Source organism: Dermacentor andersoni, chromosome 7, assembly GCF_023375885.2.
Source record: "Dermacentor andersoni chromosome 7, qqDerAnde1_hic_scaffold, whole genome shotgun sequence".
Taxonomy (NCBI): domain Eukaryota; kingdom Metazoa; phylum Arthropoda; class Arachnida; order Ixodida; family Ixodidae; genus Dermacentor; species Dermacentor andersoni.
Window position 1 is genome coordinate 69,118,065 of NC_092820.1, and position 18,515 is coordinate 69,136,579.

Sequence of the window (18,515 nt, forward strand, 5' to 3'; positions counted from 1 at the left end):
CATCAACGGAGACGTACTAGCTACAATAGCTGCTCTCACAAACACTATGGTATCAAATCACGCCAAAACAATGGACACGCTTAACGAGGTCAAAGCTAGACTGAAGGTTCTAGAAGACAGCGTTACCGATCTCTGTGCTAGACTGTGAGCTGTCGGAGAAAAAGTTAGAGCAACAGAGGAACTTCTTGACAATGCTTACCAACACCGTGTCGTTTCAGACGATATCAAAGGCGGAAATACCACCTTCCAATTAGGTGCAGACACTGTGAAGATCAGTCACGCAGAAATAACTTAGTTTTCTGAGCTATAGCTAACAATCCGAAGAATATATGAGAGAGATTGGGGGAAATTTTGCGCAGAGGTTTCCAGGAAAATTTTTCGCTGCAACTCCCCACTAAAGCTATCGCATGCGCACGTCATTTAGACACTTATCTTTCAAACAAAAACTATCGGCTAATTGTGCAATTTTATTTTCTTAAACTAAGATTCAGTACATTCTGAGAAATCTACTCAAAAAGGGACCCGACTTACTGTGCACGAAGACTGGTGTTTCCCTCGCAACCCCTGTATCCTTCAAATCTGCAACTGAACGAAATTTGCAATCACGTGCATCTGCTCTTGACCTGGACCTGGACGACAAGGCCATCGAAATCCGAGCGGCAGAGATCAACGCAGAGATGTGTGGAGATCGGGGCAGGTCCTGACGGAATGCCGCACCGCCAAGGTGTTGCTCAATCCTAAACTAAGCAAACCTCCGCACATAAATAACCTGCTTACCATCTCTCTAACATAGTGCATTTGCAAAGCGGCCGAACGTACAGTACACAATAGAATCCTCGAACACAGAAAACCACGAACTATTTAGGCATAGCTAATAGGTTTTAAAAAGGGACTCTCCACAGAGGACGCAATGCTCTTCCTGAAAAGAACCACATTCGAGAACGAGACGCGGGACGTAGGATGAATCATTGCACTCGACCTCGCTAAGGCCTTTGATAAGGTGGCTCATGAACACATCTTAAACGAAATTTCCTATCTCAACCCAGGGCGGTAATTTTCAAGTTTACTCTCTCGTTCCTATTGGAAAGGAAAGCGCTCCTTCGACTGGGAACGATGTCGGACGGTCATTACGAACTGCGCAACTGCGGAACCCCTCAGGGCTCAGACCTATGCGCGCATAAACTCTCCGAAAGGCTGGCCGAACTCCCAAAAATAGGCAACGCAACCTATGCTGACGATATCACAATCTGGTCCCCCGAAGCGATCTCTGGCCGATCTAGAGCAATCTCTCCAGGCGGCCATAGATGTAATGGAAGAATGTCTTACATGCAAGGCTCTCAAGCTTTCACCTACCAAATCTGAACTCCTCCTCTACAGACAGTCCAGGCAGGGCGTTATGAACCTCGAGCCTCTGGAAGCGCTGCCAGTCGAAATTACGACACGACAAGGGCACCCCATTCTGAGGGTGAACTCCATAAAGACTTTAGGACTTTTAATAAACGCCTAAGGATGTAATACCAAAGCTTTAAACAAGCTAGACACGCAGGCGAAAAATATACTAAGGCTCATCACTAGAATCACAAGCAAAAGGGGAAAACTCAAGGAGGACAACCTACGCATGGTCTTCTAAGCTTTATTCATCAGTCATATTACTTACACGGCACCGTACGTCAAATGGAGCAAAATCGAAAAGAACAAACTCGACACGCCCATCAGGTCTGGCGTCCAAAGGATTACTCCGTATTCCACAATTCGCTAGCATGGTGAAACTACTCGACCTCAGAGTTCCCAATACCACAGACGAATTAATCGAAGCACAGGTTATTGTACAGATCTCTAGGCTTTCGTTAACTAAGCCGGGCATTAAGATTCTTGATGAAGGTGGTATACTCCTTATACAGGCGCACCTCTCGACAGACACCCCCTGTCTAACTTAGCGCGGGAAGGTATAAAGGTTGAGACCGTACCGAGCAACATCCACCCGATATACAACGAAGGTCGCAGAAGAGCGCGGTCTGGAACAGTACGTCAACGAATCAATCCTTACGGGGTAGATGCATTCTTCATCGACGCCGCCAAATATGGCGGTGAAGACAGGCTTGCAATCTCGGTCGTTGACGCGCGCGGAACACTTAGCAGCGCCGCGGCAATGTGTACTAAACACACGAACGAGGCGGAGGAAACCGCTACAGCCGTGATTCTTCAAGCCGCAAAAGACCCGACGGTAGTTTTCCCCAACTCACGCACGGGGATCAGGGCTTTCTCGTCCACTATAGTTTCTAAACGCACAGCCGGCATGGTGAACAGATCCTTTCGTATTACTACGGGCGAAGAAATTGGAGGTCATAGCATAGCGCGGTTCCCGGCCCACGCGATCGATATAACCAGCTAAGCGGGTTGCAACGCTAAAGAGCGGGCCAACTGCCTGGCGCTTGAATTCACGAACCACGCCCGAGTTAACGGTGCAGCTCTCCCACGTGACCTTCAAAGATACTCCTACCACCTGTCACGAAATTATGTTGCATTACACACACAGCAGGATGAAATTCCCTCACCCCAGCCCGAAACTTAACAGGGCTCTGGCCGTTACTTTAGGGCCCATACAGACGATATCCTACATCACCGCCCCCCCCCAAAGCGCTTAGTTGGATAGACCCCAACTTCCCGCAGTCGTCGTCCGAATGCGGTCACGCAAGCTGCTCCTTCGATCACATGCTCTGTCTGTGCCCATGAAACGCGGGCTCCGACCTTCCATAGAACTGCAAGTGGGACCCTTGCTGAAGAGCTCGGAATTCACGCACCAACTGCAGGCCGTCCACAGAGGGTCACCACTTCCCTGTCCCGTCGTGGGCGGAGCCACCAACTTGATAGGGAGCCGAATCAAGTCCCTCAAGACAATCCAATAAAGTTCTTGTCACTGTCATTGTTCACACTACCACTCCTTTCCGTAACGCTTCACCGCCTTGATATTAACTGAATAGATAAACAAATAATTTTATTATAAACAAATAAATATAAGTATCTTGTAAGCTGTACAGAATAGACCAGGCAAATTTATTGCGCGTAAGTGCCATCACATTTCTACCATTACCGGAATAACAAAATACGTTTCATTTCCGTCATTAGATACTTGCCGATTAATGACTCTTCCATGTCTGTTTCGCAGCTACATTTATATCAATAAATATCACCGACTGCCGATTCTGGCACCTGCGGGCACGTCACAAAGCCTCCTAAAAAACTTTAGTTTCATGCGCAGGCACGGGCAAACGCCGGCATTTAACTGATCATCACTGCCTGACGCAATTGCGCATTGAGGCAATCATCCGGACCGCATGGCTTTTATGTCAAGCTGTGAAATGTATCGTGATACCCTGAATGATAGTTTAATATCATTCTCTAATGGCATTCTAATGTAGTATTTGTAACCTTTGTTTTGTTACATTTTTAGTTGATCCTGACTTTTATTTATGTTCTGTAGAAACTGTTACCAATCTTGCTGAAGGCTTTTCAATAGGCACGAAGGGTATTATAAATAAATAAATGAATCAATAAATAAATTACGTCCATTTTCCAGAAGCTCTTAGACAAGAAATGGACAAAATCACAACCAGTCAGCAGACTCGATAAGTAAGAGACGTGTTGAGTATTGGTGAAAAAAAAAAATGTAGGAAAGAGGTTCATACGACCAGATTCGCTAAGGCTTAGGTATCTGTGCGAGGTCGACAGGAAACTTCTAAGGAAAATAAAAAAGGAGGAGATGCATACTAAAATGTTAGCATGAAAATCAAGTATAGCATAGCTTATTAACTCGAGCAAGTTAGGTGACTATCTCTCACAGGCCGTTTCAAAAGGGCGATCAATAAATCGTTATCGTCGTCGAATATAGCAGCAACTCTAGAGCTCGACACTGTGTCTAGCGGTGCGTGAGCATCGAGGCGTCTTAGACTTCGAGAGGGAGGAGCTTTCGGCCGGAGAAGCCCGTCGGAGTGCGCGTACTCACCATCCTTGAGCTCGCGCGGGTGCCAGATCGCACGCAGGCCTCAGTGATCCCTATTCAGTGGACGGCCTTGACGAAGCCCTAGTGCGATGCGATTTTGCGCTATCTCAGAGGCCATATAGAGCAAGCATACTCCACTGGAGCGCGGACGCGCGCCATGAGCGGAGCAGTTCGGCTACGTCGGTAAAAAACCAGGCGCCCGTACAGATCAGCATCTGACACAGTCAGCTTGACTGGTGGCGTTCGGTAAGCTTTGCCGGGGCCGGCACAGGAACAGAACTTCTATCTCATGCCGAAGCAGCTAGCCCAGAATGCATCACGCGCTACCTGGTTGGCCAGCACAATGCTGGCCTACAGTTCGGGTTCACTAAAGAGACCGAGCTGAGTTTTTTCGTTCGCCAGACGAAAAAAAAAATATATCAACGACGATTACGGTACTCCCTAATGCAAATTTTTAAGGCAAGTGTATGTATGTATTTCGCGATATATTGGCTGGTTAATCAGGAAAACGCAAGAGGCAGCGTGCGGGTGATGCGCGGGTGCGTTTCAGAGCAGGCGCTGCAGGCAGAAATCCGCTCATGCAGCGCTTCGCTTTGACGCTGTCGCGGCTGTCGCTGTATGCGTTATCGATGACATCATCAGTGAACTGACAGCGCGGGTTTCTCTAGTGCTATCTCGGAACGGTCGTCGCTGCAGAAAGTCCCATACACTGTAGTGGTAAAACGCGCACGGCACACCGCCGGCGTTAAAGCGCAGCTGCGGCCGAGCAGCCACACCAGCTATCGGCGAGCAGCTGCGGCAGTCACGTGACAGCAAAAAAAATATCGCCTCGTTTCTGTAGGTGGGAGATGTCGCCTGCTTTTTCCTTTGTCTGCTGACAGGCCGGCCGTGCGTTTACGTTCGTCGTCTTTCGTTCTTAACGCGAGTTATGTATGTGGGGATGCGCGACTCTCACGCGTCCCCTGATATGTTGTTTTTCCCTCATAGCTGCCGTCTCCTGCAGTGCGGCTTCGCCGCGTGGCCTGGGGCCCGCGGCGGTGGTGTGGTTGAAGCGCAGTACGAGAGATGGCGCGAGTGTTGCGCTGCTAACGCTGCCTACCGGCGGGGTTACTTGGGCGCGAAAAGGAGAAAGCTCTTACTCTTTGGTTCGACGTCGTCAAGCGGCGCGGACGTTCCGTGCGTGCGCCGATTCATGTTCTGCGATGCCGTCTCGTGAGGCCTCGTTCGAACGCACTACCGTTCGCGTGACGGTATGCGCGAACGACCAGACGCAGGGATCGAGCATGGGGCGAACATATTCGCTCGTTATCCGGTCGCGGTGAGTCGGACTTCTTAGATTTGTCGCGCCCATCGGCATTTTTTGTGGCTAGCAACTCGGCTAGCAGGCATTGATCTATGAAAGGTGCCATAAATGCCCTTGTGATTGTTTGCACTACTGCGTTGTCGTTCCTCCGTCCGAAGAGCACGAGTGTGAGAACCCCACATGTTATACAAAGATGACGACGTCGTTTCCACTGACCATAACGTATTGGTGCCCTCTCTTCCGTTGCGACGTCGCCGCATTCTGAAATCAAGAAGAATGAGGTACTGCGTGTCACCTCCGCACCCTTGTATTTAGGTACCGTTTGGTCATACAGAACCGAATATGGCGTGTTGTCTCCGAAAACCTTTTTATGAGGACGTCTCTGTCTGAAATCGTCATTGTAAAAAAAACAACCAGAAAGCGTGATATTCGAAACAAGTGCGAACGAGAGCAGCCAAGCAAATCAAACAAGTGCGAGCGAGAGCTGACGATAGTATGAGACCAGATACGAGTACGCATTGAGCGGTCGCGCGGGTCCGCAAGACACGAGTTTCCTGCGCGCATGTCACTGAAGGGGCCGCTGTCATTGATCTACGACATTTGTGGCTCGCATGTTTCATCTCACGCTCCTTGTTCCACGATAGAGTGTGAAAGTGCGACTGAACGATGACGTAGGAAGAAAGTGATACACAGTGCATGGTTAAAAGACGTTGGCGGGCTAGTTGGTCTGAATCCACGATAGACTGTGTAAGCCGGCCTGGGCAACTATTCTGCTTCGGTGGCAGGGGTAATTGGCGCTATCCAGCAGGAGGGCGGCAAAGCAAATCCGCTTTCCGTGCACGGCCTCCTGGAACAGCACGCGCGCGCGCGCGCCGATCCAAGAGGCCGTGCCCTCTCGCTCCTCCTCACAACTCCTCTCCCCTTGCCCTCCCTCTTCACTGAATTGCCATAGACTGTCTCCGCGCGCACCCGCCGGCCCGGCGTCACTTAGCCCGTTGCGTGAAGTTTCATGTTTCGTTATCTTTCGTTAGTGGGCGCTGCTGTGCGTTGACTGGCATGGACAGTTTCGGGGTCCTCGATGGCTGCGTGCTTGCGCTCCGCGATGTTTCACCCGTTCCACGAATCGCACCGCTCGTGCATCGTGCAGTGGTGCATGAATACCTACAAAAAAGCCCTGCAAGGTTCTTGGTGGTTCCTAAAGACAACAGGTGAGCGCGCATACCCAAAGACATCAGATGGCGCGCGTACAATACACAAGCACGGCCCTGTGCATGTGTATGCTCCATGAGTCACGTCCTTGCGTCTTGATTGTGCTACACTCCCCTTTTACCGGTAGGGAAAGCTGACAGATGTTTCTCCTCATTGTGACCTGTTCTATGACCTGTGTTTTCCTGTGGCAAGTCTCATTCTGCTACTTAAGTAACTTGCCCAGCTTTCCATACCGCCCTCAGTGCTTTTTCTGCGTGTCATGTTCTACAAACGTACTAACAGCTGTAAAATTACTTTTCGTGTTTGTGTATTATGTCAGTAATCGCCGATGGGAAAACGGCGCGAACAACCTTCATGTGTAGGCATGGTACGCTATTTTTTTTTTTTTTGTTCTGGAAAGCATGAGCATCGCAAGTGTCCTTATTGCAGCTCGTGATTATTATACAAATGAATGCCCAGTAGGTACGACTAAGTGCCTTAAGTGATTTAATTTTATTGCTAAGCGTTTCATTCGGGGCGAAGGAAAGGTTGTGTCGTTGGCTTATTTTGCCTGGTCTCTGATTGAAGAATAGGCCTTTCTGCGAATGTTTTCTATGTGGTGCTGCAAAAGCCGACTACTTTCTGTACCCTTGCCACCGTTACTCAAGTTGTGGCCAAGTGAAAAATAATGTGATAATGTGTATTTCAGTTTTTAGTACATAGGTATTCTTGTTCTGCCATGTTTTTTTTCAATTTGTTCAGTAGTAATGAACATGTCACGCATTTGATATACTTTCGTGCAGGTTTATAAGTAAACTTTCTTTGTATGGCTGTCAATCAAACAATGTTAGCATTTTACTCTAATTTTAGGTAATTTGGGTGTCATTGTTTTTGCCATTACCAGTGAGTTTTCCCTTTCTATAATTGCCATGACTATGTCATACATGTCGTCGAGTTTTGTGCAATATCTTAGTGCATATATCAGAAGCTCGTCTACATTTCGGTCTTGAGAGCGGCATAAAAAAAAATCTTCTTTTTTTATATGTGTGTATACATGAAATGGTCTTCGCTTTTTCTAGCGCTTTTTTGCTATTTCACCGTCTGTGAACTTTTTTGTTTAGTACTATTGTATATGTCATGCACCTTTCACTATTGCTCATTTTTCGAGCGTGTATCACACCACGTTATAAGAAAAATATTTGTTTTCGGAAACGAAGTCAATAAAGCGAGACCAAAGATCTGTTGTGTTGGAAGGGGAATTCTTTTTATGTCACGGCACATGCTGGTGTAATATAAGTATGGGAAAGACTGCGTGCGTGCCAACGCATAGCCCAGGGCGCACCACGCGCCAGCTCGCAAGCAATGCCAATGCGCTGCGTAGAGCGCGCGTTGCTTGCGAACTGGCGCGTGGTGGGCTGTAGCACGCGCGATAAAATAAAACGCGCCGCGTAAAGGTAAAAAAGAGTAAGCGGCGCGCGCCGCATGGAGAAAGGGCGAAACAGAACGAGTCGGCACAATAAAAACTAAAAGAAAAGAAAAACGTTTGGGAGAGGAGGCGGTGCACACTGCTGTTCCTGTTGCCATGACAACGTAGATAATCATGTGCGTCGGTATTTTCCTTCTGCGTCGTCCTGCTGTTAGGGCAGTAACTGAAGGGGACCTTCGCGCTAGCGTCGAAAGAGCGTCTGCTCGAAAACAGCCAATGGCAGCCATGCGGAGATTCACCCCTGTGGCGAAAGTGCGCTCCCGCGCGGGCCGCATCGTCAACGCGATCTGCGATGCTTGCAGTGCCGGTAGCTTCGTATGGACTTTGTTTGGATGTTTCGTTCGCGTTGAAGCGTAGGTGCAAGAAAGTAAATTTGATCACTGCTGCTACCACGATTCCTCACTCCAGCATTTTGGCAGAGTTTGCGCGCTCACCGAGTGAGATGCGTTCATGTATAGCTGTGCGCGCATGGCACCGTGCTTCTTCATTTAGTTAAAGCATGTTGGCGGGCTATTTGGTTAGAATCCATGATGTGTAAGCGCGACTGAACGAGGATGTAGAAAGAAACAGACAGAGGCAGCGCTGTCTTTCTGTCTGTGTTTGTTTCTACGTCCTTGTTTCGTCACAAAGCGACAGCGCTGTCTCTGTGTGTCTGTTTCTTTCTGCATCCGTGTTATGTCGCGCTTACACATTGGTTAGCAAGCGAATGTTTACAGGTTTCTGAACCTATGAACAGGCCTCTGAAATTGCGTGTGAGACTTTTGTAGCCACAAGATGTCACTACGTCGAAAAACAGCTGTCCACGCTGAAGAAAGAAAACTAAATCGCGCCGAGGATTCACGCGTTGGACGGGCGAAACAAAGGCTGGAACAGCGCTGAGCACGTGCTAACCAAGTCACGAAGCGCCAGTCACGCCATGGCGAACCCGCCAGCCACGCCTAACTTCGCGAGGCAAATCTTCCTCAAATGCATGATTGGTATCGTGCCCAACAGCAGCTGCAGGAAAGCGTAAGGGGTTCCCTAGCGGAAGAGGATAGCCCTACACAGATGCCTGGCTGCCGGAATTTCTGAAGGATCCGCCTCCGTTGCAGGATGGCCAAGGAGATCGAATGACAATCTTTCTAATTACACATGAAATACGACACGATTACGATACAAATTGCATGACTATTATATATAGAAAAGAGACGAAGTATAGACATTTAATCAGCATTTCATCATCCAATTATTTGAACATCCAAGTACGTCGACGTTGTCTGCTTTAGCCTCGATACTTCCTTTACAATTTCTTCTTTTTTTGTTGGAAGGCGCCGTAAGAGCACTGTCAGGGTGCGGCATTATCCTATTCAGCGAATAACCGATCGACGGGCGCCAACATGTCGTAGGAATAGGAACCGGCGAGAAAGACGGTTATTGCCGGCCAGTCAGGCAAGCGGCCGAAATAAGTCGAAGGCAGGCTTAGAGATTATTGAATGTTTGTCGTTGGCGCGACCGTAACGCCCCGACGGCTTTTTGTAGAAACCCCTGTCTATTCTCTGCCCCAAACGTGCGTTGAGAAGCTTGCTAAGAAGGCAGGGGTGCGAATACTCCGAAATATGTGGCGTCTCTGTGCAATCCAGTGTCCACGAATTGCTGACATTGTATGCGTGGCGATAGCACCATATGGCCAGATGCCGTCGTTTCTCCTGTGTTTGTGAACGAATAGAAGCCCGACACGGAATCAAGCGTGTGCGTGTGTGGTGCAATACAAGTGCGCGACCTCTAACTGCAGGGGGAATGAATCGTTCGCTGGCCCCTAACTAAAAGGGGCGCGTCCAAGACCTCGGGAGGAGCTGGGATACAATTTGGTGAACTTGATTGAATGGTCACCAATATCCGCCGTTCCACAACACATGGAACTCGGGAAAGGAGAAGTTCTTGAAGCGCAGATTTTAGACCGAGCTAAGCAGTCTAAAAGCTGAGCCTATATTCTGATGACAAGCGTCAAGGAGCTCGTGCAGTTCAGTATCGCCTGGGCCGCCTAGCCACGTCTGAACTGCGAGTTATTAGTTGATGTAAGAGACGACAAACCAACGTCTGTAACGAAGCTCACTATAGTTCCCCTCAAGTTAGCTCAACCTGTTCGATAGAAGACGTCACACCTAGACTCCCGAGAAACCCAGCCCAGCAATCGCACCCACCACAACGAGATCGGCTTTCCAGCGTTCTTAGGGAACGCTCTGCCGTCGACTCCACGCTTTATGGACTTGCTGCTGCTGCCTGGCCACGCGTATGCCATCATTTGTGTTATTTTGAATTCTGCTTAGTTGACCACCATTGAGTATGTTGTGTGTAGTCTTAATTCCTATATTTACTGTTAACTGTTCGTTGTATCTCTTCTGTCTTCATCATTGATACAGATTAGGTGCATATGTGTTAGTGTTCTTATGTTTCATTTAAATTGTGTGTCGTTGTCAGTCTATTAATACTTTTTTATTTCTTTCTCCCGACTCTGACTACTTCGCTGTGTTCGCTTTGATACAGAACAACCAACCGACTTGTATGCCCCGTCGAGGACTTCGCGCCGACGGGGAACGGGTGACAAGCCTTGACAAGCACCGAGTAGCGGATGAGCTGAAGTAAAGTTCTATTGCTCTGTGAAATCCTTAACTTTCTTTAATGCATTAGGTGATAGGGGGGAAAGAAAGCACACCGAGTGCCCAATTTTTCTTCTTACTTGCCTGAAAAAAATTCAATACACGCTGCTGGCTATCGTTCCCGCCTTGCACCTGCTCTATTGCCACCATTTGAAGCCTGCACTGTTCTCTTTGCATTTACATAATTTTCAGCTCGACCTGAGCTACAGCTCCATGTCAGCCGCTTGAAAACAATCATAAGCGTGCTGCAAAATACCACGATTTTATCATCCTGCTCTGCTCATTGTAATCACAATGGTAGCCTAGGTGTTGTCACACTCGTTATTTGCAACATACTAGAATGAATGATGGCATAAGTTGCACTTGCGAAATGAGTTGACGAAAAACCTGCATTAACGAGAAGTGACCAACAATTGAGTAAGCTTACCGCCACTCGCGTTCTTGCTGCTTTATCCTAGATTGTGCTGAATTTATGACTAATCCAACCTCTTCTTTGCTGAAGTGAGCTATCAGGCTTCAAAAGGACACTACAAGGACGATACAGCGAAATTTCTTCTTTTGGCATGCGCCACCAGAAAAAAGATTGCTCGGGTAGTAGCGACTTTCACACTTAAGATAACTGCATTTCAAGCACTTCTAATGGGAGTTGTTAACGAGGTTAATAATCTAACTGATGATCGAATTATTGAGCTCGGTATGAACTTTTTTCTTTCTATGCAATCATTGCGGGGGTTTTTGTCAGGCTTGTTAGAACCTTGTTGCGCTTTATATGTTGCGTTTGTTTTTATTTGCGGTAATGCTGCATCACAAAACAAATAAATAAAATAGCATGAGTATCTGCCTGGAAGAGCAAGTCATGCTCACCCTAATGCCATCGTCGTCGATCGCCTCGACAAGTCCCTTCGCGTAGAAGTACCCGAGGCCTCCGTAAAGCATGGCTTTAGTGCCATGCGGGTAGTACAGCGGCGGTGCCAGCGCTCCGATAGAGAGCGAGAGCTTGTTCAGCCCGTGCACGTACTCCACGTACGGTGGTGCCATGCTGTCGCTGATACGCTGCTCCTCCACTCCGGCCTCGGTGCCGAACAGACTACGTTGGCGGCGGCGGGACTCGACCCAGAAATTGGCGAACGATGCGCCGCTCTCGGGAAACTGCGCGTAGGCGTTGTGGAGGCCTCTCGCGGTGAGGAATTTCTCGGCCGGCCACAGCACGGCTTCCACGTTCTTCAGCTTCTTGGCAGCGAGCTGAGAGGTCGCATTGTCGAGCCACGTGACAGCCAAGGTCTTGTTGAGGGCCATCTGCGGGACAACAAGACTCCGCAAATTATCAGCTCGCATTCAGCTGAGTTGCGTGTCCCGTAAGCAGTATGTCTCCTTGTACTGAGGCAAGCGTACAGGGAATCTGATTTTTTTCTACGCACGATTACGTTGTGGTTTCAATTAATAGTACATGCGCAAAATAAAATCAGTCTTCATTGAAGACTACCCTGGCTTCAGATATGAGGGGAAGGAAATTAAAGTAAAGCTACTGCAACAAGTTTTAAAACACGCTTTTAAACATGTTTTGCGTGGCTCGACTCGCTTCTAAGTGATTGTTTTTGAGAACTTGTCAGGTTTGAAAAGCTTCCTTGCTAGAAGGTTCAAAGATGTTGAGAGGCTATACGTGCCGTTTTTCATGACAATTAGCGATGTGCTCTTTAAAACTGATCGTTTCTCTCTGGTAATTAGGAATCTTCTTGCTGCAGCCAGCAAAGGCGTGTTACCTAATTGCACTGAAATAAGTATTCTTCTTGCGAATATATTTCATTATCGATACATACTATTCATATTCGAAACTGTTGGTATTCGCCCATATATAAGTGTTTCACGAACATTCCACGACTCTAAGTTTGTAGGTGCTAGTGGTTTAAATCAGACTCAAATTAAGGGCCTAAACTGCCGCACACGCCACGTTTCAGAATGCAAGCAACTGAGGTGCGGGCAGATGACCAATAAACAAAAGTTCTGGCAGAACTAATGTACGACGATTGTCAGGTATTATACAGCATTCGTACATCCCACACATGTGCACTTTATTAAACCATTATATTGCAGCCAACTTCATCTGTTGTAATCGAGGTTATCATGGCTCGATGGGCCATGCTGAAGTACGATATGTAAAATGCCGCAGCGCTCGTCAAATGTTAGAGTAGCATCAAGGTACTTACTATCCCACAGGCGCAGGATCGACTCTTCGCAGACGACTTTCCTTTTTCGTATTTTTTGTGCTCGCTCACAGTTCTAAGGTCTGACACACATACGTTATCCTAGATCAAGGTCAAGACGTTGACCATGTGGCAGGACTGCTCTACAATTATCGTCGCTTCTCCCAAAGCGATGACTTCAAAAATACAAATAAATTCGGGTGTTTCACGTGCGATAACCTGCGAAGTGATCACATGGCACGCCGTTATAGAAGACTGCGGATTAGGTTTGACCAGCTGGCGTTCCTAAAAGTGCAGTCCTAATCGAAGTATGCGATAGCTTTGTTTTTTGCACTTAACCCCCATCGAAATGCAGCTGAAGCACTCAACAACTCACACGCCACCTCAAGCTCAGCAGTGCAACGCTACTGTCCCTGAGCTACCTCTTCGGGCGCATTGCTCTGGGGACAAAATTCAAAAAAAGAAAGAGACAAGCTCTCATTTGCGGCTATGATAACATCTTTCTTCGCTGTGTTGCTAAGAATTCACAGTTTATTACGAAGCCCGGTAAAATTTTTTCTTAATTGTGGCGTTATATTCACAATTTTAAAAGTTCACAAAACAGAATGCCAGTGAAGGTATCAAGTACTCCCACGTATGAAAGCTACGCGCGGCATGGGCCTTGTTGAAGACATCACAACTGGCCCCGATTAGGTGCGTTGACGCATTGTTTCAGTTAAGGATAGGGGGGACCGTTGTGCGCTAAAAAACGCACGTCAGTCGCCATTAAACACTGGAATGCTCTTGACGTTGGGTAATTAGGCTGAAAAACTAAATAATTGCTCCTTCCTAGCAAAACGGGAAAATACAGGTGCTATATTATACAGGTGAAGTGCATGTATCTAGTTGAGAAAGGTTGGACGTTAATGGTGATCATGACAGGTGTTCTAAAACTGCCGTAGGAATACTAGGCATGGCATGGGCAGCGATATGGTACTTTAAGTGTTCTTTATACCTCCAGTCTTTATTCTTCTTACGGCTCGTTAGTGACAAGATCATCAATGACGTTATTATTACTATTTGCTACACTTTCAATCAATTTATTACGGTAGTGATTGTATGGCAACTCTAGAAGTATTTTCGGAGGCTGCGTCAGCGTCTCTGTGTTCCCTATAAAGCCCAAGCGCGATAACGAGCGCTTCCTGCAAAGGGGATGTCGACATTACTAGGGACATGTTTCGAATATTTCAGTTGTTGCTTGGCTCAAATAAAAAAGAAACATTGTGTTGATAAGTCCTTACTGCTCTACAATGCACGTTTTCACGCTATAGGTAAACCTGAGCGTTGTGTTTTTTGAGGAGGAGGGAGCTGTTAACCAGTCAAAAATCTTTCACAAATTTTTTACCCTGTACCAGTACATTTGCGTTTTGTGTAATATGTTCTTCTTTTCTTTCCGCATTGTACTCTTTTTACTGCAACATAATGCTCCATTGTCACATCTCAGCTTATCAGAGCACTTATAAACGAAATGCGTAAGTGCGTTGAATTTTACTTCTTCAAAAAGGACAGTCAGTAGAGCTCGTGCCTGAAGGGCTTTCTGAAAGTCCTTTCACGATACAAACTGCATGCAAATTTTCACGCTGGTCAATTAGCACATTCTAGACGCGCTCATTCCTCGCGACATCACGGCAATAACGTCAACCCACATCAGACTACACAGGTCGCATCCAATCCTGTGGTAGCTTGGCCAACGTGTATGCCGTGTGTGATACATGTCAGGAAAAGCTGAATCATCATCATCATCAGCCTGGTTATGCCCACTGCAGGGCAAAGGCCTCTCCCATACTTCTCCAACTACCCCGGTCATGTACTAATCGTGGCCATGTTGTCCCTGCAAACTTCTTAATCTCATCCGCCCACCTAACTTTCTGCTGCCCTCTGCTACGCTTTCCTTCCCTTGGAATCCATTCCGTAACTCTTAATGACCATCGGTTATCTTCCCTCCTCATTACGTGTCCTGCTCATGCCCATTTCTTCTTCTTGATTTCAACTAAGATATCATTAACTCGCTTTTGTTCCCTCACCCAATCTGCTCTTTTCTTATCCCTTGTGTGACGCTGTGTGTATCCCTTTCTTATGCCGTGTGTGATACGTGTCAGGGAAAGCTGAACAACTAGCACGTAATGCAAAGCTGTTTACTCACCTGCCTGATTTCGGCCAGGAACGCGTCGATGCGCCGGCGCTCATCATCATTGAAATGGGCCACGGACGCCATAGCAGACACCATCAGCTTGTAGCTGTCTTCAACCTGCCTGGCGCAGAAGCGCGGCCGCTGCTCCACCGCGTGGCGCTTGTCTCCGTGCAGGACGACAAGAACCCTCGCTGGGTCAGCCACTACCGCGCAAGCCTGCATAAACAGCCACGACAGATGATTGATAACGGCGCGTTCGCTGTGGTTGGCGATGAGCGCGAATGTGCCCTCGAGGATGGCGTCGTCGCTCATAAGCACCAAGTCGTCCATGGTTACCGGCGGGTCGATTCGCAGTGCCGAGTTCAGGCTGCGCATAAATTCCTCGCCCATGGGCTTAAAAGAGTGGCTGTCGAGTTCTCGCAGCGAGGAGAGACTTGGCGTGCGAGCGTTCCACCTTCCTGAAGGAAGGAAGGTATTGAAAATAATTTTCAGTCCTTTTTGCGTCTTACTGATCTCCTGGTCGCGCGGGCGAATCGTGGTGTCTTTGGCAAACATAGCATAGAATGCTGTATAAACAGTCTTGAAGCGCTCTTCCGGTATCTGCCTAAACACTTGCCACCACAGGGCTAGTATATCGTTAGGAGAAACAGTTATGAGCCTCCGATTGTAGTTTCGAGAAATGGCGAGCACATTGAGCCTCAGCCAAAGGTGCACCCTCCAGTTGAAGGAAAGGTCGAACAGCGCCTCGAGTGGTTTTGTGGGCCCGTTCTGATTTTCGGGCCACGCGAGGCCGTGCTCATACATGAAGTCCTTGATGACTTTGACCCCAGAGCGATCCTGCGTGACGCAGCTGTTGAACATGGCAGCCGCCTTTCTTCCCACGGGAAGCCGAGCGGCGCTTTTGGTCAGCGTGTCTGGAAGCCTGCTGAGCCAGGACAAGATCATGTCCGACATCATGCTGCGGGACAAACCGGCGAACTCCCGTCGCGGTGACCACTTCCGGCACACGTAGGCGCCGAAATCTTCACAAGGGTCAGTGGCTTTGTCAAGCTGATATTCAAGTACTTGCCTGTGAAAGAACGCGAAGCAGCTATTTGATTTTGATCAGCTGTGCAAATCTAACCAAGTCAAAGCCCATTATGAGCTTTATTAGAGTCAAGGACAAGAAGGTATCTCCTTGTTAACAATTTTGCGGGAAACTGCCATTAAGCGATCGCACAAGGTCTTCGATATCAAATATTTGTGTTACGCATTAAAAGAAAGGAGACAGAAGGACGTCCTAACAATTACCATCATTGGTCATTCCAGAGTTCTGAGTGAGCATGCCAGCAACATAGTGAGTAACCAAACCCAGAAAAAGAAAATTGCCCACTCTGTGTGTAAGGTCACCATGAATGACGAATGAGAAGCCTGCAAATATAAAGCTCGATTTTGTTCAAACCTATATTAACCTTGAAGCAATTTATACCCTCGGCGGTAGCGCAGTCGCCGTGGCGTTCGTGGTGCTGAGCGCTAGGTCCATGTTTCGTTTAACCATGCGCAGCAGCCGCATTTATTCGGAGGTAACATGTCAAAAACGCTTCTTTCTGTAGATTTAGGTGCGCGTTAAGAGATACCAGGTGGTCAAAATTATTCCAGCGTCAATGGTAGACCATGTGTTACTCTGGCATGCTAATCCCAATAAAAGAGCGAATTAATACCGCAATAAATTATTCAGAAAATAAATAAAATCACTTCAGAGAGGACCTTTGCATTAGCACGGAGATGACCATTATTCTGAGCCAGGGCAGGGACAATATAACGCTATTCTAAATATCATTTTAGTCGAAATAACGACAATATGTCCCTCTGTGGTTGGTCAAAGTGGCTAAGGCCCAGCCCGACCATCCATCTCGTTATTAGGCTGCCGTCATTAATAGAGTGACTTTGTTCCTTTTGGTAACATGTAAGCGTGGTATATCGTTCTAGATCCTAGCATGAGAATATGGTCGGTGCCCGATCCATTTGGACCGATCGCAGAAGGCTAATGCCGGGTTTGGAATATAATCCGATCGATACACTATTACGTTGCCCAGGTACTGGTTAATCAAAACATTTTGGTGACGGACAACATGATTTCAAATTTCAATGTGAGGGGTTGAATTTTGCAGGCGCAGTAGCACAAATTGGAAATTAGAATTGGTAGAAATATCGTTGAAAAAGTTGTTCAAGTTAGGTGGCTATACAGTATCTTCGCCTTATTTTTGCGAGACCATGAAGACACTAGAAATGCTCGCATTTAGAAATGAAACATTCAAAGTGTGCTGGATTTCTTGCTTAACTTTAGCGGAAATAACACAAGTAACGGATAATGGAAACTTGAGAACCATGCAAAAGCGATGTCAATATGACATACTTTCGCGCGAGACAAAAGAGGGCTGCGCCATAAACGTTGAGCGGCGCAGCGGAAAGAAATCACAAAACAGTTTAGTAGGCTGCATCAGGGACGCATCTCCAGATTAGCCAGGCAGTTGCGCCACACTTCGCAGCGTTTGCAATGTGCCCCACGAGACGAATCGTCCGCGCTAGCCACGTTACTCAAGCGTTCTCTTTCTAATATGAACCATGTATCTATATAATCATAACACAAAATATTGAAACGCATATTTCTTTCTCGTATAGAGCTGGTATCAAGTTTCGCATTAGGGAGTATTGCATTCGTCGGTCAACATATTTTTTTATAATCCGTTGTAATCTTTTTCTGCTGTACGTTTAAATTTTTTCTTCTAGCGCGTGCATTGAAATGGATCACTATATTTAAAACCATAATATCCACTATCTCGTGTCGCGTAAATCAGTTGTACTTTTTAAGGTATTTCTTAATTACACACAACTTCTTGTGTGAAAGCCTTTTAAAATCGGTCACGGCACGTGTTTTTCTAAAACTACATGCAATGAAAACACGTTTGAGAATTGTTGTTTATGTCCAACAGAATATGACGTGACCATTTTGATCCCTAGTCAAAGAATATAAGGTGAAGTGAGCCAGAGAGAAGCGGTACATTCTAGTCCGCTCGCTTTGCTTGCATCCGCTGCGGGGATTTCGGACTAGGCGGACGTGGTAGGCATGGGAAACGCCCACTGTGATGGTAGCCAAAGTTCAGGTGTGACGCAATCGAGTCTGTGTTATGTCATTCAGGTAACGTACCGAAGCATCTCACGTTACGTTGACATCGCTCGCCGCTTAAGCACCAAAGAAGCGTCAAGGCTGTAGCGAACGACGGCGTAGTGTTACTGTCAGTGTACCCAACAACCGAATGACCACTACAAGGACGACTATTCGCGCTTCGGGGGCTCATGCAGCGCTTTATTTCCACGTTGTATGTGCTCGTCTAAGGGCCCCACTTTTTTTCCGAAATCCTCGCTAGGTGCGGCCCATACGCGCATCAGGCCGATGACGGCCCGCTAAATGTCCGTGCTGTTTCCGCAGCTGTAGCAGAGGGTAAGACAGGCACAAATGACATGTTATAAACGGTTTTATAATTTATTCTA

General features: G+C 47.3%; 1 protein-coding gene across 1 annotated transcript in view; it reads right to left on the reverse strand.

The window, feature by feature from the left end:
- Window positions 1–16,049, reverse strand: part of LOC126534838 (endothelin-converting enzyme 1-like) — a 54,746-nt gene extending 38,697 nt beyond the window's left edge. The window contains exons 1-2 of the mRNA XM_050182066.3: window positions 14,997–16,049; window positions 11,478–11,909 (exon numbers count right to left, since the gene is read on the reverse strand). Coding sequence (XP_050038023.2) covers window positions 11,478–11,909; window positions 14,997–15,941 — 1,377 coding nt within the window. The 5' untranslated portion in view covers window positions 15,942–16,049. The remainder of the gene's footprint in view (window positions 1–11,477; window positions 11,910–14,996) is intronic.
- Window positions 16,050–18,515: the final 2,466 nt, after the last annotated feature.